Raw genomic sequence first — 21527 nt, 5'->3', positions numbered from 1 at the left:
GGTCCACAGGAAACTTGTTAGTGGTCTTGTTAGTGGTCTTGCTGGCCTGAGGGCCACCTAGGCCCTCTTCTCCCCTGCCACCTCCAAGCAACTTCATCCAAAGGGCACAGCTGCGGCTTTTGACAGCTCTTGCTCCATGTACTCACCAGATCAAGGCTTGAGGCAGCTGGGATTCGAAATGGTGGGAATGATCCTTTCTTTCTCTCATCCTGGCTTCTCCTGGCTTCATGAACTCTATAGGTCTTTCCTCCTCTTCCCTTGAGCTCTGGTGGCCCCAGCTTGGCTATCGTTGCTTTTTAATAGTTGTAAATTGGTTGATTTGTGGGAGAGAGTGATGCTGGGGACCATCTGTTATGCCATCTTGACCGGAAGCTGCCTCTGTACCTTGTAATTGGAGAGTTTAATCCATTTACATTCAAGGTTATTACCGATATGTGAGAACTTATACCTGCCATTTGTTAATTGTTTTCTGGTTGTTTTGTAGATCCTTAGTTCCTTTCTTTTTTTCTTGGTATTTACATCTGTAGATTGGTGGTTTTCTGTGATGGTCAGTTCTGTTTTCTTTTTCTTTCTGTTTTGTGTGTCAGCTGTAGTTTCTTTTCTCGTGATTACCTTGGGGCTGACATAAGTCTTGTAGTTATAATAAACTATGTTAAGCTCATAGCAACTTAACTTTAGTCACATGAAAATACTCTAGACTCCTTACCATTTTTATTTTTGTTGCCTTAATTTGTGTTTGTATTATTGTAAGTTCCTTAGCCACTAATTGTAGCTGTTGTTTTTTGACCATTTTGAGTATAAACATTTATGCTAGAGGATTGAACTATGTACATATTACCATTACCTCACTGGGGTGTTCTGAATTTGAATTATGAGTTTACCTTAACAGTTGAGTTTTGTATTTTTTCATGTTTTCCTTATAGTAATTATTGTCTTTTCATTTCCGGTTACACCACTCCCTTAAGCATTTCTTTTAAAGCTAGTAGTGATGAATTCCCTCACCTTTTGCTTGTTTGGGAAGGTCTTTATTTCTCCCTTGTTTCTTAGGAATAGCTTTACTGGATAAAGTATTCTTGTCTGATGGCTTTTTTTCTTTCAGGACTTTGAATATATCATCCCAATCTCTCCTTGCCTGCAAGGTTTCTCTTAAGAAATCTTCTTTTTTTTTTTTTTTGTCCTTTTCGTGACCGGCACTCAGCCAGTGAGTGCACCGGCCAGTCCTATATAGGATCCGAACCCGCAGCGGGAGCGTCATAGCGCTCCCAGCGCCGCACTCTACCCAGTGCGCCACAGGCTCGGCCCCTTAAGAAATCTTCTGATAGTTTAATAGGTGTTACTTATATGTGACTTGATGCTTCTCTCTTGCAGCTTTTAGAATTCTCTCTTTGTCTTTGACTTTTGACTGTTTGATTATGATGTGCATCAGAGAGGATCCTTTTAGGTTGAGTCTAGTTGAGGATCTTTGAGCTTCTGAATCTGAATGCCCGTATCTCTCTCAATACTTGATGTTTTCAGCTATTATCTTGTTAAGTAGGGTTTCTGTGCCTTTCTCCATTACTTCTCCCTCTTGGATAGCTATTATTCAAACATTTCTTTGCTTAGTCATTTTCCATAAGTCTCATAGGCTTTCTTCATTCTTTTTCATTCTTCTTTTTGTTTCCCCTCACGTGGCAATTTTTAAAGATCTGTCTTTAAGTTCAGAAAATCTCTCTTTTTTTTTTTTTTTTTTTTTTTTGTCGTTTTTTCGTGACCGGCACTCAGCCAGTGAGTGCACCGGTCAGTCCTATATAGGATCCGAACCCGCGGCAGGAGTGTTGCCGTGCTCCCAGCGCAGCACTCTACCAAGTGCGCCACGGGCTCGGCCCAGAAAATCTCTCTTTTGATTGATCTAGTCTGTTGTTGAAGTTCTCAATTGTATTTTTTATTTCATTCATTGAATTCTTTAGCTCCAAGAGTTCTGTTTGGTTTTTTTAAGTGATATTTAAAGTCTTCATTCAGATCATGAATTGTTTTCCTGATTTTATTGAATTGTTTGTCTATTCTCTTGTATCTTGTTGAGTTACCTGAAGTTCATTATTTGAAATTCCTTTATGGTATTTCATAACTTCCGTTTTCTTTGTCATCTGTTTCTGGAGACTTCTTGTGTTCCTTTGGGCATGTTATTTTCCCTTGCTTTTTCATGTTTCTGTGTCACTACATTGATACCTGTGCATCTAATGGAGTAGTTGCTTTTTCCAATTTTATGGGATGGATTACCTGCAAATGACTTTTTCCTGTGCATGGGTCATAGAGTATCTGTTGGATGTGTTGTGTTGGCTTTGATTTTAGGTAGACTTGGTAGCGTAATCTCTGTGCAGGTTCTTTGGTTGTAGTCCTCTTTGGCAACGTTTGAAAATGCCTCAGTAGCCTCTACTGTGGGAGTTTGTGCCACTACTGCTGCTGTTTTACTCAGTTGTATATTCCAGGCTGGTTGTTGGGCCAGATGTGTGCAGGTGCGGAGGGCCAAATGGCTGTTTGTTAGTCTCTCTGAAGCACAAATTGGCTGTTAACCAGCTATCAGTCCAGGCAGGAGCATACAGCTCTGAAGATTTCTCTTTCAGTAGCCATGCACTGCCTGGCCAGCTTTTGGTCTGGATATAGGTATGCCTGGGTACAGGGTGTGCGGTCAGGTGGCTCTGTGAAACCCTGTCAGAGGAGTGAATTCCACTGCCTGGCCTGGAGTAGGCATGCATGGGATCAGCAAGGCCAAGTGGCTCTGTGAAGGCCTGCTGGAAGAGATAAAGCCACTGCCTGATCCACGGTGAAGCAGGAAGCTGGTGTGCACAGGTGCAGCAGGGCCCAGCAGCTTTGTGGAGGGCCATCATGTCAGCTCTTGAGCCTGGAACAGGCCTGTAAGTGTGTAGCAGGGCCCAGCAGATCTGTGGGTAGCTGCCAGATGGAGGTAGAGCTACTGCCCAATCCACTGTCCAGCAGGGAGTGGGCATGCTCCACTGCAACAAGGCCTGGCAGCTCCATGGAGGGCTGTTGGGTCAGCTGTTGAGCCTGAAACATGCCTGCAAAGGTGCAACAGGACCCAGCAGCTCTGTTAGAGGTCTGCTGGTTAGAGGGACAGCCACTGCCCAGTCCACGGTCAGGCAAGGAGTGGGCACATAGCAGGGTCTGGTAGCTCTGTGGAGGGCCACCGGGTCAGCTTTTGAGCCTAGAGCAAGCCTGCAAGGTTGCAGCCAGGTGTGCCAACTCTGTAGAGGCCTGTAGTGGAGAGGCAAAGCCACTGTCTGATTGCTGTTGGTCAGGGAGCAGGTGTACACTAGTGCAGTAGGACCTAGTGGATCTGTGGAGGGCTGTGACGGGATGCGGAGCTATTGCTGGACTGGCTATTGGGCCTTCATGGAGCACTTCTGGGCTCAGCAAGCCCATGGGTTATGCAGGGCAAGTGCACATGAATGTGGTGAACCACCACTTATTGGTGGCTTCCCTACTGACTATGTCTACCTATTCTCCTGGAGGATGGGGAGGTGCCACATGGGTTCACACACTGGGGTCTCAGTCTTTCTGTATGACCTAGGCTCCAAGCAGCTGGGGTTTTGGTTTCACAGGTGCTCATGTGAACATGGTAGAATGAAGGTGGGGCCTTAGGATGGAGGGAGTCAGTTTCCACTGGCCCCTGGGGCAGGTTGCACTCTGGCTCTAGCTGCAGGTTTGGTTTCAAGATGGTGCTGTGCCATAGCAGCTTAGGTCGGGAGGCTGGGGGTTGTTCTCTGTGGGTTTCTACTATGAGGCTATGCAGCTGCGTAAACTCCCAGCTACTCTCCAAACTGGGGTACCCTCTTGTGGAAGGGATTGCTGGTGTTTGTGGCAGCAGCAGGAACAGCTGGGGTCTTTCTAGCTTACCTTCTCTCTGCCTGACTCTGAGTCGGTCCCTGCGGGAGACAGGAAGGCAGAGGCAGAATGCCTTGCTCTGCTTTCTGTGGTGCTATCCTGGTCGTACGTGCTCCACAAGGATTTTGTCATTCCTCTGCTGCTCTGGAGCATATTTCTTCAGTCATTCCCATCAAAATATAGTTAGTTTATTGTTTTGGTCTCTTTTTGTGGGGAGAATGAGCACCAGACAACTCTAGGCAGCCACCTTGCTTTGCCCTCTCCCTCTTGACTGTTTTTTTATTTCCTTTCTTGAAGTTTAGTTTTCATTCTGGCTTTCTCCCTGTATTTCTGTCCCCTACACGTGCGCAATCCTTATTTGTTTTAAGAAGCATGTGTCTTAGAAATTTGCCTCTTCTACATATAGCATGTAGAATTGTCAGATAACTTGGTAGATAGACAGAGTCAGCATATGGCTTGCTCAGGTTATTGGATCAGGTCTCTCAATGTTTTACATCTCATGGATCTTGAGATGAACTATATTTTTGTTATTTCCCCATTAAATTTTGTCCCAAATGATTATGGCAGAGTTTCTTGGTTTATACACTTTTTGTTTCTGGTCAGCTGGTTAAGAACCAATGACAAAAACATTATCCCTGAGCGCATTTAATTAATTTGTGCTTATCCCTTGATAATAATCTTGGCTAGTTTTTTCATTGATATTAATTAGGTGGAACCTAGACTGGCTGTAGTAAGCCTATATCTCTGTGCTGGAGGCAGTGTTGCACAATTGAAGACCAGTCAGCTTCTGGTCTGAATCCTGGGTCCAACATATCAGCAGTGTTATTTGGGGGTGTTGTCATGTAACCTCTCTAAGGTTTAGATTCCTTGTTTGTAAGATGGGACCTATAACACCAACTTCTTTGGCTGTTAATGAGGATTAAACGTGGTGATGAGTATAAAGTATATAATAGAATGTCATATACATTGTTGACAATAATGTCTGTAGAAAGTGAGACATCTGCTTTCTTTTATCTTGGAGTTCTAGCAAAAATGAATAAACAAACCTACAGATAGTCAAAGTATATAAGACACCCAAAAACACTAAAAAGTCTTGTATGTATCATGTTGTGAATTTAGGAAGACTGAGAATTTAAATTAAATATAGATATTACATATGAATAAAAATATAAAAGAAGGGTATATATGCTAAATTTTGTTTTGATACTTTAATTGCTTACTTTATGCCAGGTTCTAAGATAAGTACTGAGGATACAAAGTTAAGTAAATCATATCCCCACCCTCAAAGAGCTTATTTTTTAGTAAATAGATATGGAAATAAATAATGTCTTGTTGTTCAGACTGTGGGTTGAGACCCATCGATGGGTTGTAAAATCACTTTAGTATGTAAAGACTAGCATTTGTAAAAAATGAAATAAAATAGAAATGTCAGTACATCACAGGTAGGGCCAATAAGTATTGTTGCATGACATTTTTGTTTATATACATACACATTTGTCAATACTGGGTGACTAAATCTGATTTTCTTTAAGTAGGTCATATAAAAGCTATTAAGGTTATAGAGTTTAAAATTTCGTTAATTCTTATAAGATTTTTACTCAAAGCAGATACCTTTTTTTATTTACTTTAGGCTTTTGGTAAGCGCTGTATGTATCATGAAGAGAAGATTATTACTTAATTTTCAGTTTCATACGTTTTATGACCTATGATGATGAGTTAATCTAAAAAATAAGTACTGCTAATTTATTATTCACATTGCTTCTTTTTAAATATTAGGTTTCAGGGCCAGCCTGTGGCTCACTCGGGAGAGTGTGGTGCTGATAACACCAAGGCCATGGGTTCAGATCCTATATAGGGATGGCTGGTTTACTCACTGGCTGAGTGTGGTGCTGGTAACACCAAGCCAAGGGTTAAGATCCCCTTAGCAGTCATCTTTAAAAATAAATAAATATTTATAAATAATTATATATTATATATAATATATATATATATTAGTTTTCCCTTCACCAAACCATCAGTTAAATTGCCTTGTAAAAAATTCTTTGGGCTGGCCAGTTAGCTCAGTTGGTTAGGGCATGGCGTTGATAACACCAAGGTCAAGGGTTCAGATCCCCAAGCCAGCCAGCCGCCAAAAAGATTCTTTAATTTTTTTCAACAGTTTTACAGTCAGTTCCATATTACTTTACTTATTTACTACGTTTGACTTTTAACTTCCTCTTGAGATTGCCAACTCTGTTTTTTTGTTGGCCATATCTAAGTTGAATTTTTTTTCCTGTCATATACTGAATAGCTTGTTGCCCCCAGCCACACATTTCAGCTAGATTGTTAACTGTATTCTGGTTAGTGATCCTAATGAAATGTAGTGAACCCTGTTTATAATTGTTATGTCAATGACTCTGTAACTTAAGGACATTATTATGAAATTCTTGGATTCAAGTTAGATCTATTATCAAATTCTTTTGTCTACACATAGAAGTCTGCATCTTCTGCTTGAATTGATCACATGATTGGGATTTACATTTCTTTGATTTATTATATTTCTAAATACCTGTTCTGTTTAATTCTAAAGACCTTTAACCTTGATGGGAATTGATCTTTCATTCTTTTATATTCTTTCATTCTCTTAGAATCACATAATTTTTTTCAGATTTTTAAAATATCTGATAGGCTAAAAAATTAACCCCCAAAAGATATCCGTATTATAATCCCCAGAACCTGTGAATGTTACCTTATATGGCAGAGGGAGGGTCGGGTCTTTGCAGAACTGATCAAGTTAATGATCTTGAGATGGGAAGATTATCCTAGATTATCCCGTGGGCCCTGAGTGTAATCACATGTATCTCTAGAAGCAGGAGCCTGAGGTAAATATTGTATTCACAGAGGAGAAGGCAGAGCACAGAGGAATTTGAAGATGCTGTCCTTGAAGATTGGAGGGCTGCAGCTGCAACCAAGGAGTGCCGGCAGGCAGCAGCAGCTGGGACAGGCAGGGAATGAGTTCTCCTCTAAAGCGAGTGTGACCCTGCTGACACCTTGATTTCAGCCTAGTGATACTCATTTTGGACTTTTATTTTGACTTTTATATTGACAATCTTTCTTATGTTTCTTTAGGCTGCCAAACTTTTTGATGAAGAAGGAAGGAAAAAATTCTTTACCCAGGATATGAATAATATTCTTCTGGAGTAAGTAGTTTTCTTTTTTATTAAAAACTAAAGAATTATTTAGTTAAAAATATAGTAGGCCTTTGAGATACAAACACTGATTGGTTGCTTAGTCCCATATATGAGCTCTTCCCTTTCAGTCTTACAGTGTGTTTGGTTAACATGTATTTGTCAGCAGAAGTAAACTTCTGCATATATTGGTTCTCCCAGACCACTTACAATAATAAAAGCTCCCAAAGGAAGTGACCACTGTACAGGTTGGATATTAACCTATACGTAAATGTATTTTATGTCACCTTATATGAAAAGATCTTTTCTGGGAAAGCTTATTTATAAAAATTTGGTATAATTTTTCATTTACTTTCACTACTCAGACTTGGGAAAAATAATTTCATTGATTTCAAGTGAGGATAATAATAATTCATACAAACTTTGATAGCCAAATGGAAAGTACAGTTTAAAGAAGAAATCATGATCATGAGGTAGGGTGAAGGTAGTGTGAAGAAGACAAAAGTTAAGTTGGGATAAGAGAAGGTAAAGGCTGATACATGATATGCTTTGTATTTAAATTAGATATTTTTGTATTTAACTTAGCAATAATTTTGCATTCTTAGCATTTGATACTAATGAAGCTATAGGTTCTAGGGTTGTGATCAAATAAGCTGCACATGTAAACCTATTGCTTCGTAGATTTTAACCATTGGTAATAGGAATCAAGTATATAATTGGCTGCAAGCAGAACTGGGCAAAAAAGTGATCATGGGGAAAGCAACAAATTGTACTCCTTTCTGATGAAAGTAATGTATGTGTATTCTTAGTGGTTTAGTAGCGCCATATAGAAAGACACAGAAAAGCAATGTTTCTAATTGATTCCTGTCTTTGAAATAATAATGGAGATAGTTTCTCATGAAATATAAAAAAGGACTATTTGGCTCATTGGTTCTGATAACTATTGTAATAAACAGCAGTCTTTGTTATCCTGGAGTAATTAAAATTAGTCTCAGAAACATAGAAGCTAGTGTGCAGCTAGTATGGTGGGCAGAGGAGTTTCTTGTTCCTGTTCTTATTTATGTTAGCCAGGGATTTTCAGATTGAGTTGTCTGCCTGAAAGTTAGGCAAGTGCTTCCTGTCTGCACCACCTCTTTTTACCTACCTCCCTTTCAAGCTCTAGACTCAACAAACAGTGCATACATTACTCATCAGAGCTGTCCCAGATTCCGTAATCAGGGATCTGACTTGCACTTCTTTTTTTTTTCTACCTGAGAGCCCTAAGTGTACTAGATCAGGTACTTCTCTTGTGACTGAGACTATTCTTTTTTATTTTACTCATCTGTAAGAGGGAACAGCTGTTTCTCCCCGGGGACATAACATCTCAAATAAGCAGAATATCACCATCCTGTTAACAGGCTTCTCTGTTCATTCCTCCAATGTCTATCTACTTAAAACAAATCTTCTAGATTTTTGGAGCCCATCTACTTTTCACTTCACAGAGGGTATGCTTCCAGTTCCACAAGCCCTAGTGTTCACAGTTGAATTTTTTCCATTTTAGTCATTTTTTTATTCACCCTGGCCTTTTTTCCACTTTTCTAAACAAAGATACCTTATTTTTCTGGACTGGGTTGCTCTTCTAAGGGCATCTGGTACATGATTATTTGGGATAATAATTCCCATGAAATTATCCAGATGTTTTGGCTCTGCTTCACCATTGCTTCACCATTGCTTCCTGATGCTGGGGAGAAAAAGAGATCAATTTGTTGTAATAGAGAACTCTTTTTCTTTTTGCCTAATTGAATTTGACCTGGATCAACAAATATGAGGGTACTATAAAAAGTTCCTGGAAAATTTTGTATTCTTTTAATTCTGTTTTTCCATAAACTTTTTGAAGTACTCTCATATATAACATGCTGACTTGATTTCCTACCCTGTTACCTGAAGCGGACATTGCTAATAAATCATGACACTCTTTACCTATGATTCCCATTCAGCCTGACAGTTCTGCTCAACAAATTGCTCCAGGCAGGTACTACCAATCCTAGTGGATACTTGCAGTAAGACCTATCTGCCTTTTTGTTAGATGCTCCCTTAAGGAGCTTATGAATGAGTAGTGACTTGAATCTCAAAATAAAGAGACTAGTGTCTCTTCAGGGAATCAGCTCTTCCTATGTGTGAATTAACCTCTTTGGAAACCGACTTTTATAAGTAGGTCATTGAGTTAGTCTGTCCTTACCTGCAGTCTGTTAGTACTTGGAGTTTCTATTTTATTTTCGGCCTCAATAACTTTGAGTAATAGGGCAAGCGTAGAAGGCCTCCTATCCAGAGTCTAAACTTTTAATAAAGATCTAGCCACATAATGCTATCTAACCAAATGTTTATCCACAGACCTCATGACCATAGTGATTGTTTTCCATATGAATCCTTGTGTTTGATCCTCTGGTTCTTATAAATCTTAGACTTCTTGCCATTTTTTATTGTTTGTTTGGCTTCTCTAATACCCAGAATTTTCTACTACCAATTTTAAGGAGCATAATTTTCCATATTTTATTTTTTCTGAAATTGCAATATATTGTATATGTGATGGATACATTTGATATGGTAGGTTTTCTCTTCTTCCTGAAAAGCTGTTAATTGAATTTTGGGATGCATCTTTCACATGTGAGAAGAACTTAAGTCTAACTGCATCTTCTCCTATAATAAAATGTGATGATGTGGACATATTTTGTTGCCAACAGACTGAATTTGGTCTTGACCTTCAAATTAACATCTGTTCTCATCTTCATACAGTAGCAGCTGCCAGGTATAATTTCCATCTTGAGAGACACCTCAATTATGTATTAGTAGGTTTGTCCTGCTGAGAATATGATGGCTGTTACAAATTATTTTCCTTTTTTCTTTTTAAAATAAGTATTAGGCTAAATACACATTTAACAACTTGTTTTCTGTCTCAACCTAATTAATAAGTGGAAATGAGAACTGGAGAATTAGAATAAATTGAACAAACTACTATATTAGTTTGTGTAATGAAGGCACAACAAGAGAAGCAAAGATCGATAAAATAGCTTGTACGTGTAGCCAGAGAGGCTTTGCTGCTTCTGAATCTTTACTTTTTTCAAACATATCTAAGGAAAAAAAATACTCTAGGAACTCAGTAAAACTATGTGAATGTAGTGGATTGAATTATGTGCCCCCAAAACTCCATGAAGCTTGCATTGTGTCCCCCAAGTTTTATGTATTAGAAACTTAGCCCTCATTGTCACAGTTAAGAGGGTAGGAAATCCTATTATGGTAATTGAAAGGTGGAGCCTTGAAGATGTGATTGGATTGTAGGACCATGCCATAGTGAATGGATTAAAAATGGTGATGGTCATGGGCGTGGTTCTGAATGCTTTAAAAGAAGAGGACAGTCTGTCTGTCTCTCTGCTCTCTCTGCTCCTACCATCTTGCATTGTGAGACCCTTGGGTCCCTGTTGCCACCACCAGATGGACTTGGGACTTCCCAGCCTCAGAAACTGTAAGCAATAAATGTCATTTTTCTTTATAAATAACCCAGTTTCAAGTATTTTGTTATAAGCAACAGAAACTAATACAGAAAATTGGTACCAAGAGTGAGGTGTTGCTTATAACGATACCTGAAAATGTGGAAGCAGCTTTGGAGCTGGGTGTTGAGGAGAGGCTGGAAGAATTTGGAGGAACTGGCTAGAAAAAGCCTAGGTGTTGGTGAAAGTTTAGAAGACAAGAAAAACAGGGAAAGTTTGGAATGTTTTAGAGGCTGGTTAAATGGTGGTAACCAGAATGCTTATGGAAATATGGACTGTAAAGGACATTCTAAGGAGGTCTCAGATGTAAATCAGAAGGGACTTACTGGAAACTGGGCAATTACCTGGAACTGGGTAATTTAGAAAGAAAAAGAAATTTATTGCTTACAGTTTCAGAGGCTAAGAAGTCCAAAGTCCAGGGAACACATCTGGTGAAGGCTTTCTTTGGTGGTGTCTTCAGTGTCAGCAGGATATCACATTGTGCAATGGCGGAGCAAAGACAGCAGGATAGTTCCTTATGCACTCTCCTTTTAAAGCTTTCACATTGGATTGGATTAGGGGCATAAAGAATTAGCATAACTTGTAGTAATGAATATGCTAATAAAAAAATAAAATACAGCCCTCTGAACCACGTTTCTGAGCTTTTGGTTAATAATGGGTTTCCTGTGCCATAGACTTTGCCCCGTCACCAAAAAAGTATTTCCAGCTTGTTTTGTGGTTACATAAATTCTACTGTTAAATTAGACTTACGTGGGATATTTTCAGTAGTACTATTTATTGTTGGGTTTTTTGAGTTTTTTTCCATGAAAAATACTGTCTAGGAAATCATAGAAAGGTAAAATTGGAACAGGAATAAGCTGCTTTTACCTTCTTGTCTATGTGATGCCACATTAAAGAAATTCTATACTGCTTATTGTTGTTGCTTTTTTGGTCAGCATTGAGTTACAGCTACAAGAACTAGGCCCTGTCGTTCGTAGTGGTGTCTATTCCCATCTTGAAGCTTTTGTGCCATGCAATAAGGAAACACTGGTAAAACGTCTAAAGAAGTTACATCTCAATGTGCAGGTAAGAAGAACAATAATATCTGCATCTGGGGTTTCATAACCTATAAAGTGAGGAGACCTGTTTCTGTCTGGGGCCTTTGCACATTAATTGCTTTATAGTCATATTTTTATCTATTTAATAAGCATCGGAGGTTATATTAAAGGCACGTTTGATTCCCCTAAAAAATAATTACTTCTTTAACAATTGGTAGGTTTAGATGAGAAATAATGTTTTCTAAGGCATAGATTCTTGGACTGGTAAGTCAATGTAGTAGGTATGATCTGAGAAGCATAGAATTCTTTGTAAGATACTCACTTCTGTTAATAAAATACTTCTTTTGAATTGAGAAACTGTAGTTCTTTCTCAATTCAAAGCAGGTTAATGAGGTCTCAGATTTTGTGCCTTTGTCTGGCTCCTTCAGACATTGGCAGTTGGAGCTTACTGCCATAAGTTCAAAGGACAGAAATAAAGAAAAGAACTAGAAGTAGGAAAACAACTTTTTGCAGTTTATAAAATATTTTCTGAGGAACATTTGAAGTTTGATGTTTGAAGTTATTTTCCTATGGAAGAAAGGCATCTTATCCTTGCTTTTCTTTATTTAGTTTTATCACATACGTTTGTATCCCTAAACATTATATTGTTTAGTTTTGAGTATTTTTGAGCTTCATATAAATGAAGATACACTGTCCATTTTCTTCTGCAACTTGCTCAACATTATGCACTGCAGATTTATCTGTTTACACGTAGTAGAAATCCATTCATTTTTACTGCTGTATATACAGTGTTCTATTGTATGAACATATCCCAATTAATTTATCCATTTTACTGTTGGTGGATGTTTGGGTTGTTTCCAGGCAGATAGTCTCAGCTACATAATTCTTCAAAAGTGATTGTCCAGGAACCATGATATTGGATGTTCATTTTTTTAAATGGGATTTTATAGCAAACACAGTCATATATGCCATAATATTTATTAATTGGGATGCATGGAATAGATTAAAATGCTTATTAATAATAATATTTGTGTTCTAAAAATCTCTTTACCAGAAATCACATTTTAAAAACAGTTAAGTGAAGAAAAAACTTTATAAAATTTCTTCACCTCCGATGGAGATAAAAGTGTGTTTTAAAAAGTTACATGTATGTACTGTTATTTGCAAGATGAAAACAATAAATTGATTAAAAACGTCAGATGCAAACCTACTTGCTTTTCTTTTTTTGTTGTTGTTTTTGTTTTGTTTTATTGTTGGCCGGTAACACAGATCGAACCCTGGACCTTGGTGTTATTAACACAATGCTCTAACTAACTGAGCTAACTGGCCAGCCCTACTTGCTTTCCTTTTTGCCCTTGAACTCACATGAGTACAAGTCTTCAGATTCCTCTTCACTTTGGCCTTGACCTTGCATTTTTGCTTGCAGTAAAAGTCATAATTACTAGCAATAACTGAGAGAACAGGATGCCAACATCCTGTTGGTAGTCATCCAAACCAAACTGTGTTTTCCAGTGTTCCCCATCATATGGGGTTTAATCAGTATTAGTCTGCACAATGTAGATTTTGTTCTCTATTTAATCATTTGCATTATATTGTTAAAGTGTCCATATAGTTTATGGGTGAAAACATGAACATTTTAAAGAATATAAAAGAGCAGTATTAATAATTATGCTGGGGCAACAGGCAAAAACAGGGACTCCTTGCTTACTGCGAAATATGGTCCTAACTTTGTATCTAGTGTGCATTATGAAAAGTCAGTGCTATAGAAGAAATGTCCATATTTCAAACCTATAATCAGTATCTAAAACATAAATTTTGTCTTTTGAGTATCTGCTTACAAAATAAATTTTGTAAACATGTTTGAAAAACTTTTAGTATTTTTTTCCCCTCAGGATGATCGTTTAAGAGAACCTCTGCAAAAACTGAAACTGGCTGTTAGCAACGTCATGCCTGAACAGCTATTCAAATACCAGGAGGACTGCCAGGCTCGTAGTCAAGCTAAGTGTGCCAAGTATGTACCTCTTCTATTTGGACTGGCTTTTGCATTTGAGAACTACTTTTAGCTGTTAGGGATTGGTCTTAAGTGGACCTCATCATTAAGTAGAAGTCCACATACACCACTGAAATGATTTAATATTTTCCAAATGGCATGTTACTTCCCGTTCAATTGCTTTAGTGTCAAAGGCAAAAGGCACTATTGGTTTAGTGTATGGATATGATCAAAGCAAGAGCTGACACTGGTCAGACATTTTACATGTTGACCAACATGACTAGCTGGAGTTGGACACAAATATTTTCTGACCTAAAAGATGAGTGTTCATGCCTTTAGATAATAGTTTGAAAACTTTATATACCAAACCACTTTATAATTCACTCCAAATTCAAAGTATTTTGTGGAAAGGTAGATTCCCTATTTACCCTGTCTTTTGAATTAACATTCAGTTAAGCAATTCAACAAGTGTTTGTGGAGCATATTATAGGCAATAATATGTTGGCTTCAAACTTTGCTTCATAAAATGTTTTCTATTTTTAGATTGCAAACAGATGAAGAACGAGAAAAAAATGGATCTGAGGAAGATGATGATGAAAAACCAGGGAAACGTGTAATAGGACCAAGAAAGAAATTCCACTGGGATGACACCATTAGGTAAGATTTAACCAGTCTTCACTGCCCCCCCCCGCCAGTCTTCACTTTTAACTGAATACATAATGCAGAAGTAAGATTTCTCATAAAAAGAATCTATGGTAAATTGGAAGCAACTGAGATTAGTGTGTAAGAAAAATTTATTTAAGAGAAGATTAATTTGGTCCTACTATCCATATGATGTTATCACTTTTATTTTCATATAATACTTTTTGTAAGCTAATCTAATAATGGAGTAAGTCATACTGGTTTTTCATAAGGTGAAATATTCAATATACTTGTGTAAATCAGCCATCTTTCTTACCAGTAGGAGGATACTTCAAAAAGTTCATGGAAAAATAGAATTAAGATAATAAGCATCTTTCCATGAATTTTTTGAAGACCCCTCGTATTTTTATACCCCAAGTAGAGGACTGTTCCTTTCAATCTTTGGTGCCTTGATTACAGTAATCAAAGGAAATTGTTTCATATTGGGAGTTTCACTGTAGTGCAGTGAATGATATATGTTAGAAATTATCTATGTCATTTTCTCAATTCTTCAGATAGTATTCTATATTATTGCTGTGAGATTTATGTGCTTTTAAAAAAATCTGTTTCAAACTTAATTTTCTATAGTTTTATAGTCAGAGATTTATATGTAAATATATATTTTTTAATCTGTTTAGAACTTTGTTATGTAACCTTGTTGAAATCAAATTGGGATGCTATGAGTTAGAGCCAAATAAAAGCCAGTCTGCTGAGGATTATCTTAAATCCTTTATGGAGACAGAGGTGAAGCCCTTATGGCCTAAGGGCTGGATGCAAGCAAGGTAAAAATGTTACTTCCTGTATCTTATTTTACTTTCTTCTTATTGCTATTATTAATGATACACACACACACATACGTATATGACATTGATTTTGCTAAGAACCTAATGTGTTCAACATCCTATATAGTCATCAAGATGATCTCTCCTTTGAAAACTTAACATTTAGTCATGTGGACATAGAGATATAGAGATAGGCATAAAGGTGATTTTTTACTGACCACTTTTTCTTTTTTGTATCTGAATTTGCCAGTAGAGAAAAAGGAAAGAGGAAAGATGGTTATTAACTTTAGGAGGGGAACTTCTTATCAGTAATGTGAAGATAAGGAACTGCATACTGGATTAGAGCATAGAAAAAGAGACATAACTTTAGGTTCTGTTGAAAATAGTGTAGAGTGTTATCTCAGTTTACCAAGAGTAGCACTATTTAATGTCTCAAGAGTTAAGTAAAGAGAGTAAAAATTAACAAACTTGGCTATCTTAACCCATCATCTTAAAGTGCTCCATCTTAAATCAACAGAAAAGATCTGTTGATCTGTTAAAAGATTTAAATAAATTGAGGTGATACATAAAGCTCTCCATAAAATAGATTATGAGTATACTGTACCATTACAGCTTTTGCTTGGTAAATAAGCACGTACCTATTGAAAATCAAATGATTTAAAAAATAAACAAGACTATCATCATGTTATCTACTATAGAAAATAATTGCGTCCTTTTAATTTTTCCAGAATGCTTTTTAAGGAAAGCCGGAGTGTACATAATCATCTTACTTCTGCTCCGTGAGTAAATGCAGACTCCAGATTTCTTCATTTATCTTTCATCACATTATGTGCTTTAGTAAACAGAAGTATCATTTATTAATTGCTAGTTGAAATAGGACTTAAATGTACATTTGTTTTTTAAAAAGTAAAAAAAAACCAGCTAGCAAAAAAATGTACATTTAGGCAATTTCTATTTTACTGCCATCTTTTAAAAAAGAACTATTTTGACTGTTTGGGGCTCAGAATACATCTATCTGTTGAAATACTTCTTCGGCTACTCTCCAAAAATGTACTGGATGCATAATGTGGCACATATTAGCCCGGGATTCTGGTAGAGGGGAGCCATGGAAGCAGGAGGGTTCAGGGGTTTTCTTTGTTCCTGGACCTTCTACCCTCCAGTCTTTTTATGTCCTTTTTCTCCACCTGTTCGTGGCCATCTACATAGGTAACCTACAGCTTTGTGCTGCCCTAAGCTAACTTGGAAAGTTCTGTACCTGTCCTGCCTTGCCCTGCAGAGTGTTTTATTCCACAAAAATAACCTACCCTTTATGTCCTTCCTTCTGTTCAAAACTGGATTTTTTTTAATGATCTGCTTACTAAAGAAAGGTCTCTTCTCCTCCCGATATATAGTAAAAACGCAAGTTTTTTGTGTGGTTACATTTTTAAGTGAATACTGGTTAACCCTGTAAGAGTTTTATTGTAACCCACAACTTAGGGCTGCTTCTCTATAGCCTGCAAGTATAGTATTAAGGGTTATTAAAATATAAAAATAGCAAGTTACTGAGAATTTACTGAGCTCTGTAGTTCAATATTCTAAGTGGTCTGATTGACATCTTTTGAACAACATTACAAAATTCCTTCTCTCCTTCTATACAGTTATAATAGAAGGAATTTTTTAGTTTTTAGGAAGGACACTTTGTTAGTATATCAATAGGGATGTATTGAATTTGTTGTGATTTTTAGTTCTTATTATTTTTTGAATTTTTAGGTAGTTTGGTTTCATACTGAGTTTACTTTGTTGTAAGTGGTTTAGTTATCCCTGAAATAAATTTTATATATTTTTGTGTCAAGAGCCTTTATAGCCTTTAATTAACCTATAGTTCTAAAACCACATATGTATTATTGTAATTCGGTTATAAATAACTCATTCCTGTAATTCTGAAAGTGTTTATGTAGGTAGTCTCCTTCAGTTTTTTAAAATAACTTCATTATTATCACTAAATATGTTTTGTTTTGTACCAGAAAGTAGGAATCTATGGGATAGGTGGGCGAGGAGGTCTTTTGCCTAAATGGCCTTCATCAAAAAAACTGAAAATTACTATTGCCTTAATGTAGTTGTAGACGGACAGTTTTCATAATGATACTTGTTAATCCAGTTATTGACATTTTAACCTAGTGAAGTAGAAATATTTAGACAAGGTGAAGTATTTTAGCTTGTAAACACTTTAATTATTCAACAAACATCTGAGTACTTTCTATTACTATGCAACACATAAGATTTTTTAAATCTTTATACTTTTTCACATGGATTCCCAAAGGTTACAAGGTTCTGTAGTATTTTTTTCTTGCCTTTTTTACTTTTGCTATTTTGATATTTTCCTTGAATTTTTACATAAAAAAACATAATTTTTTGGTAAAAACTTCAGGGTTTTTTGTTTTGTTTTTTAAGTAAAATCTCATTTATAACTTCATTTTTTTTAAAAGATGACCCGTAAGGGGCTCTTAAACCTTGACTTGGTGTTGTTAGCACCACGCTCTCCAAGTGAACTAACCGGCCATCCCTATATAGGGATCCAAACCCGTGGCCTTGGTGTTACCAGCACCACCCTCTCCCAAGTGAGCCACGGGCTGGCCCTTCATTTATAACTTCTTGACATGGTTTAATTTGAGCTTGAAGTTCCTCGAAGGTTTGTTTTCCTACACATAAGTGCTAATTCCTACCAATTCTTTGAAGTCTCTGTAGGCAGCTTCATTATCCTGTTTTGAGTTATTTTATATTTTATGTATTTACATTTAATTTAAAAAAAAACTATCACCTACATTTCATATTTTACTAATTATTTGGCCTTTCTTCCAGTTAACCTGAATTGGGGAAAATGTTGCTGTATATTCAGATATAAACTGAGCACTTATATATATTTCCTTCCTTCAAAGAGCTTTCCAAGTAGCAGAAGAAATTATTTACCCACATAATTACAAGGTTATATGTTATAATTTCCTAATGCGTGATATAACTGTTACTAAAATGGCCTCCTTTATAATCTTTCAGGGCAAAGAAAAAGGTGATTCCTGCACCTAAACCCAAAGTAAAGGTAAATATCAAACCAAATCTTTAATTAGTCTTAATTGGTGAATATTGAAATACATTCTTAAGATGAAAAGTATATGTGATATTTAGCAAAATTAATAGCTACTATGGTCTAAGATGGGTGTTTTCAACTTTGTAAAAATCCTCGAACCTTTATATTTGGGAGAATAGATGACTCTGTAGCAGTGGGAAATTTGCATGCATTAATTAAATTGTAAAGCTTAACTTTATTCTACTTAGGAATGCTGGATAAAATATAACAAATAACCTTTAAAAGCATAGCTGAGATTGCATTTATATAAGAGAAATTCCTAAGGCCAAAAACAAAGGAGGAGCTGCCAGAGTGTTAATCTGTCACTGAAACTTTGGTTGCCCTTGGGGTCAGTTGCTGGTTTCTGTCCATCATCTTATGGTTTTTTGTTTGTTTTTTACATTTTTTCTGAGAGCATAGCAGATAGGGTTTTCTTGGGCTTGTACAAGCCAGAACTTGGAATGAAACCTGCACAAAGCTAAGCCCTCAAAGGATAAACGTCTGTAGTTAAAAAAGGATTAGCATTGAATTTAGTAATTATCCTGATTTGAGCATCACATAATGCACACAGGTATCGATATTCAACGCTGTACCCCACAGATAGGTACAATCAATTACGTTCAATTAAAAAAAAAAAATACTAGAAAAAATCCGCCCACCAGCAGTGAGATTAAGAAAGTTGCTTGTCTCGCCCTGGGTTCTGGATTGAGGGACGAAAGTCCTTCCTGAAAATTTTCCCTGGTTTAGTTTAATTTACACTACCTGTACAATCTGGGGAAACCCTAAGCTGAGAGAATTACTTAAAGTTATTGGGTTAGTAATAACCCAGGGCAACTGGCAAAAGCAAATTCTCTCATATAATGTGCCCTCATCCTAGGCATGAAAGGCTTACCACCTACAAACCATGTCAAACCTGAGGGTACAGTCTGAAATATAGAATACATGAGGGAATAAGTTACTATGAGTGAGACTCTGTGGCAACAACAAGCAACAGAATTAGATCCCTAGGAAGGGGAAATGGTAGAGTTATTGGGTTGAGAAAATAAAATAAAGTTACTTAAAATTTGTAATATCTAAAGAAGTAAAAGAGGGAATAAAAAATATCCTTGTCAAAGTAGACAAAGTAGATTTGAAAGAGAACCAAGTATAACCTCTAGAAGTAAGAACTGTAATCATTTGAAATTAAAATGTTAATGAAAGCCTGCATCTTTTAGGTTTTAGATTTTTCTCTGTAGCCTTCATCTCTTTGAATAGATGAGTTTCTTTGCTTGTAAGGCTATGGCCTGGAGGTCAATATTCTTTACTCTGTGGCCTTCTTAAGTTTTGGTGTTAGAGACTCTTTGAATACAGAATAAATAGTTCTCTTATTCTCAGTAATCTACTTTGTTTTCTAATCTAAAAAATTTTGAGCCAATCTGTTATTAAATCTGTTGAGTTCAAGCTTTGTTTTGACACTTGACTTTATTAGAGTATTAAGTTCTAAATACCCTCCATAAAGGATTAGTTAAATTTGAATACATGTTTTCAAACATATGATTAATAGAATAATTGGGTAGGAAATTTATCAGAATGTTAATAATGGATGTGTTTGCATGATATGGGGGAATTATCGATATTTTTGGTTTGCTTCTCTGTGATTAAATTATTTTTTTCTTTTCCCAAAATGGAAAGGCTATATTGCTGATTTGGTTTTTTACTACCCTAACCACCCCCCCCCTTTTTTAGTTATAAAGGTAGTATAAAGAAATACCTACATTAGAAAATGCAAATAATACAGCAAAGTGAGAAGGGGAAAAGTAAAAGTAATCAGAAATTTCTCCTCAGAGAAAAAAATTTCTTTGACTTTGTGGTACACATCTGCTCTCCTTTCCTCTCTCCCTGCCTTCCTTCCATCCAACCAACCATTCATTTATTGAATTTAACATTCTGTGTAAATGGGATAACCTGTTTCTTGACTCAGTTGTATATCCTGAAGAATTTTCTCTGCCAGTATAAATCTATGCACACTATTCTGCTGAGTGGATTTAATGATATTTTTATAAAGGAAAAAATTATTAATAAGAAATTTACTTAAAACAGCAATATTATACTGAAAACACTTCCAATATTATTCTGATACATTCCCCCACCCTCACTTCTGTACTTTGTATAATGATGAAATTTTCACTAATCATGTAATTGAAAGATGGGATGTCAAAGCAAACATGTGTCATCTGCTTTACCCATTCGTCTTAGTAGACAATTGTGACTTTAATGCAATTACACTACCTACTTCTGATAGGCAGTAGGTTTTCAATTTGGGACTTTAGAATAAAAGCTTAGAAAAAAATGCTACAGATTAGAGTGTAACAGCATTCTTAACAGCTTACTTACTGTAATACCTTAGGAGGTGATGGTAAAGACCCTTCCTCTCCATTCTTTTCCTACTGTGCTTAAGGTAAGTGCTGTGGTTGTATAAATGAGTATATAATATAAGATTCTGGGTTTGGGTTTGTTTGTTTTTAAAAGACTTTGAAATGATTTTTGTGTAATAGTTTTTTTTCTTAATCTTAAAAATGAAATGAGTTAAATACTTTATATTTCTCTTAAAAAAGAAGCAGATGCTTTTTAATTCTTTTGCTCTTTGAATATTTTAAATTATGCTCAAATTCTCTTATCTCTTCCTTGATTTTAAGCAAATTGATTTTTTTCTTTTTGAGAAAACAGACAATATTCTCTTAGGTATTCAGAGTTTTGATTCCTAATACCCTTGTTTCCTTAGCATAGAGGTCATAGTGGACATTTAGTAAATCTATGTTGAATAAATTACAAGTGACTTCTACCATAATGAATAAAAAACAATTTAAGTATGCTTGGATAGAATCATCTGCCAGTTTGATGTACCAGTTTCTCTGTGTACCGGCAGCAGTAGCTGCAGGATAGGGCGTACAAAGAGGCAGAAATAAAAGGAAGCAGAAAGTGAGGGTCTGCATCTTTGTAAATCATGCTAGAAAAAAGGGGTAGAGACTTAATATAAAGGCACAATTTCTCCTGAGTGCGAGGCAAAAATAAAGAGGAATAGTCTCTGAACAGATGGATTTGGAATAGGAGTCAAAGATCTGATGCAGGTAGCAGGGGGAGGGGGTTCACCAGTAATGTAGCTATTATATGAACGCATGTTCCTTTGGCTTAGTTTTAAGCCCTCATCTTAGAGTGGCTTACTCAGATATGGCAGCTATGTGCGGTATATCAGATACTTTGTCTTATAAGGACAGCTCAGCCAGGAATCTGTCCTCTTAAAAATTTTGTTTTTGACAGTCTCTAAAGATTTCCAGTAGAAAAGCAATTTTAATCATCATCAGAATTTCTTTGTCCTTTAAAAATTAAC

General features: G+C 36.5%; 1 protein-coding gene across 4 annotated transcripts in view; it reads left to right on the top strand.

Annotated features, from left to right (window-relative positions):
* Positions 1–21527, top strand: part of UBN2 (ubinuclein 2) — a 70923-nt gene that overhangs the window by 32654 nt on the left and 16742 nt on the right. For 3 of the 4 annotated variants that reach the window (XM_063099536.1, XM_063099537.1, XM_063099535.1), the window contains 8 exons: positions 6988–7058; positions 11506–11635; positions 13500–13618; positions 14141–14254; positions 14917–15060; positions 15789–15839; positions 18091–18133; positions 20547–20597. In XM_063099536.1, the coding sequence (XP_062955606.1) occupies positions 6988–7058; positions 11506–11635; positions 13500–13618; positions 14141–14254; positions 14917–15060; positions 15789–15839; positions 18091–18133; positions 20547–20597 (723 nt within the window). The remainder of the gene's footprint in view (positions 1–6987; positions 7059–11505; positions 11636–13499; positions 13619–14140; positions 14255–14916; positions 15061–15788; positions 15840–18090; positions 18134–20546; positions 20598–21527) is intronic. The other variant, XM_063099538.1, reaches the window with a different exon arrangement.

This window comes from Cynocephalus volans, chromosome 6 (assembly GCF_027409185.1).
Source record: "Cynocephalus volans isolate mCynVol1 chromosome 6, mCynVol1.pri, whole genome shotgun sequence".
Lineage (NCBI taxonomy): Eukaryota > Metazoa > Chordata > Mammalia > Dermoptera > Cynocephalidae > Cynocephalus > Cynocephalus volans.
The sequence above is the reverse complement of the archived record's forward strand: the minus strand, read 5'-3'. Positions and strand labels throughout refer to the sequence as shown.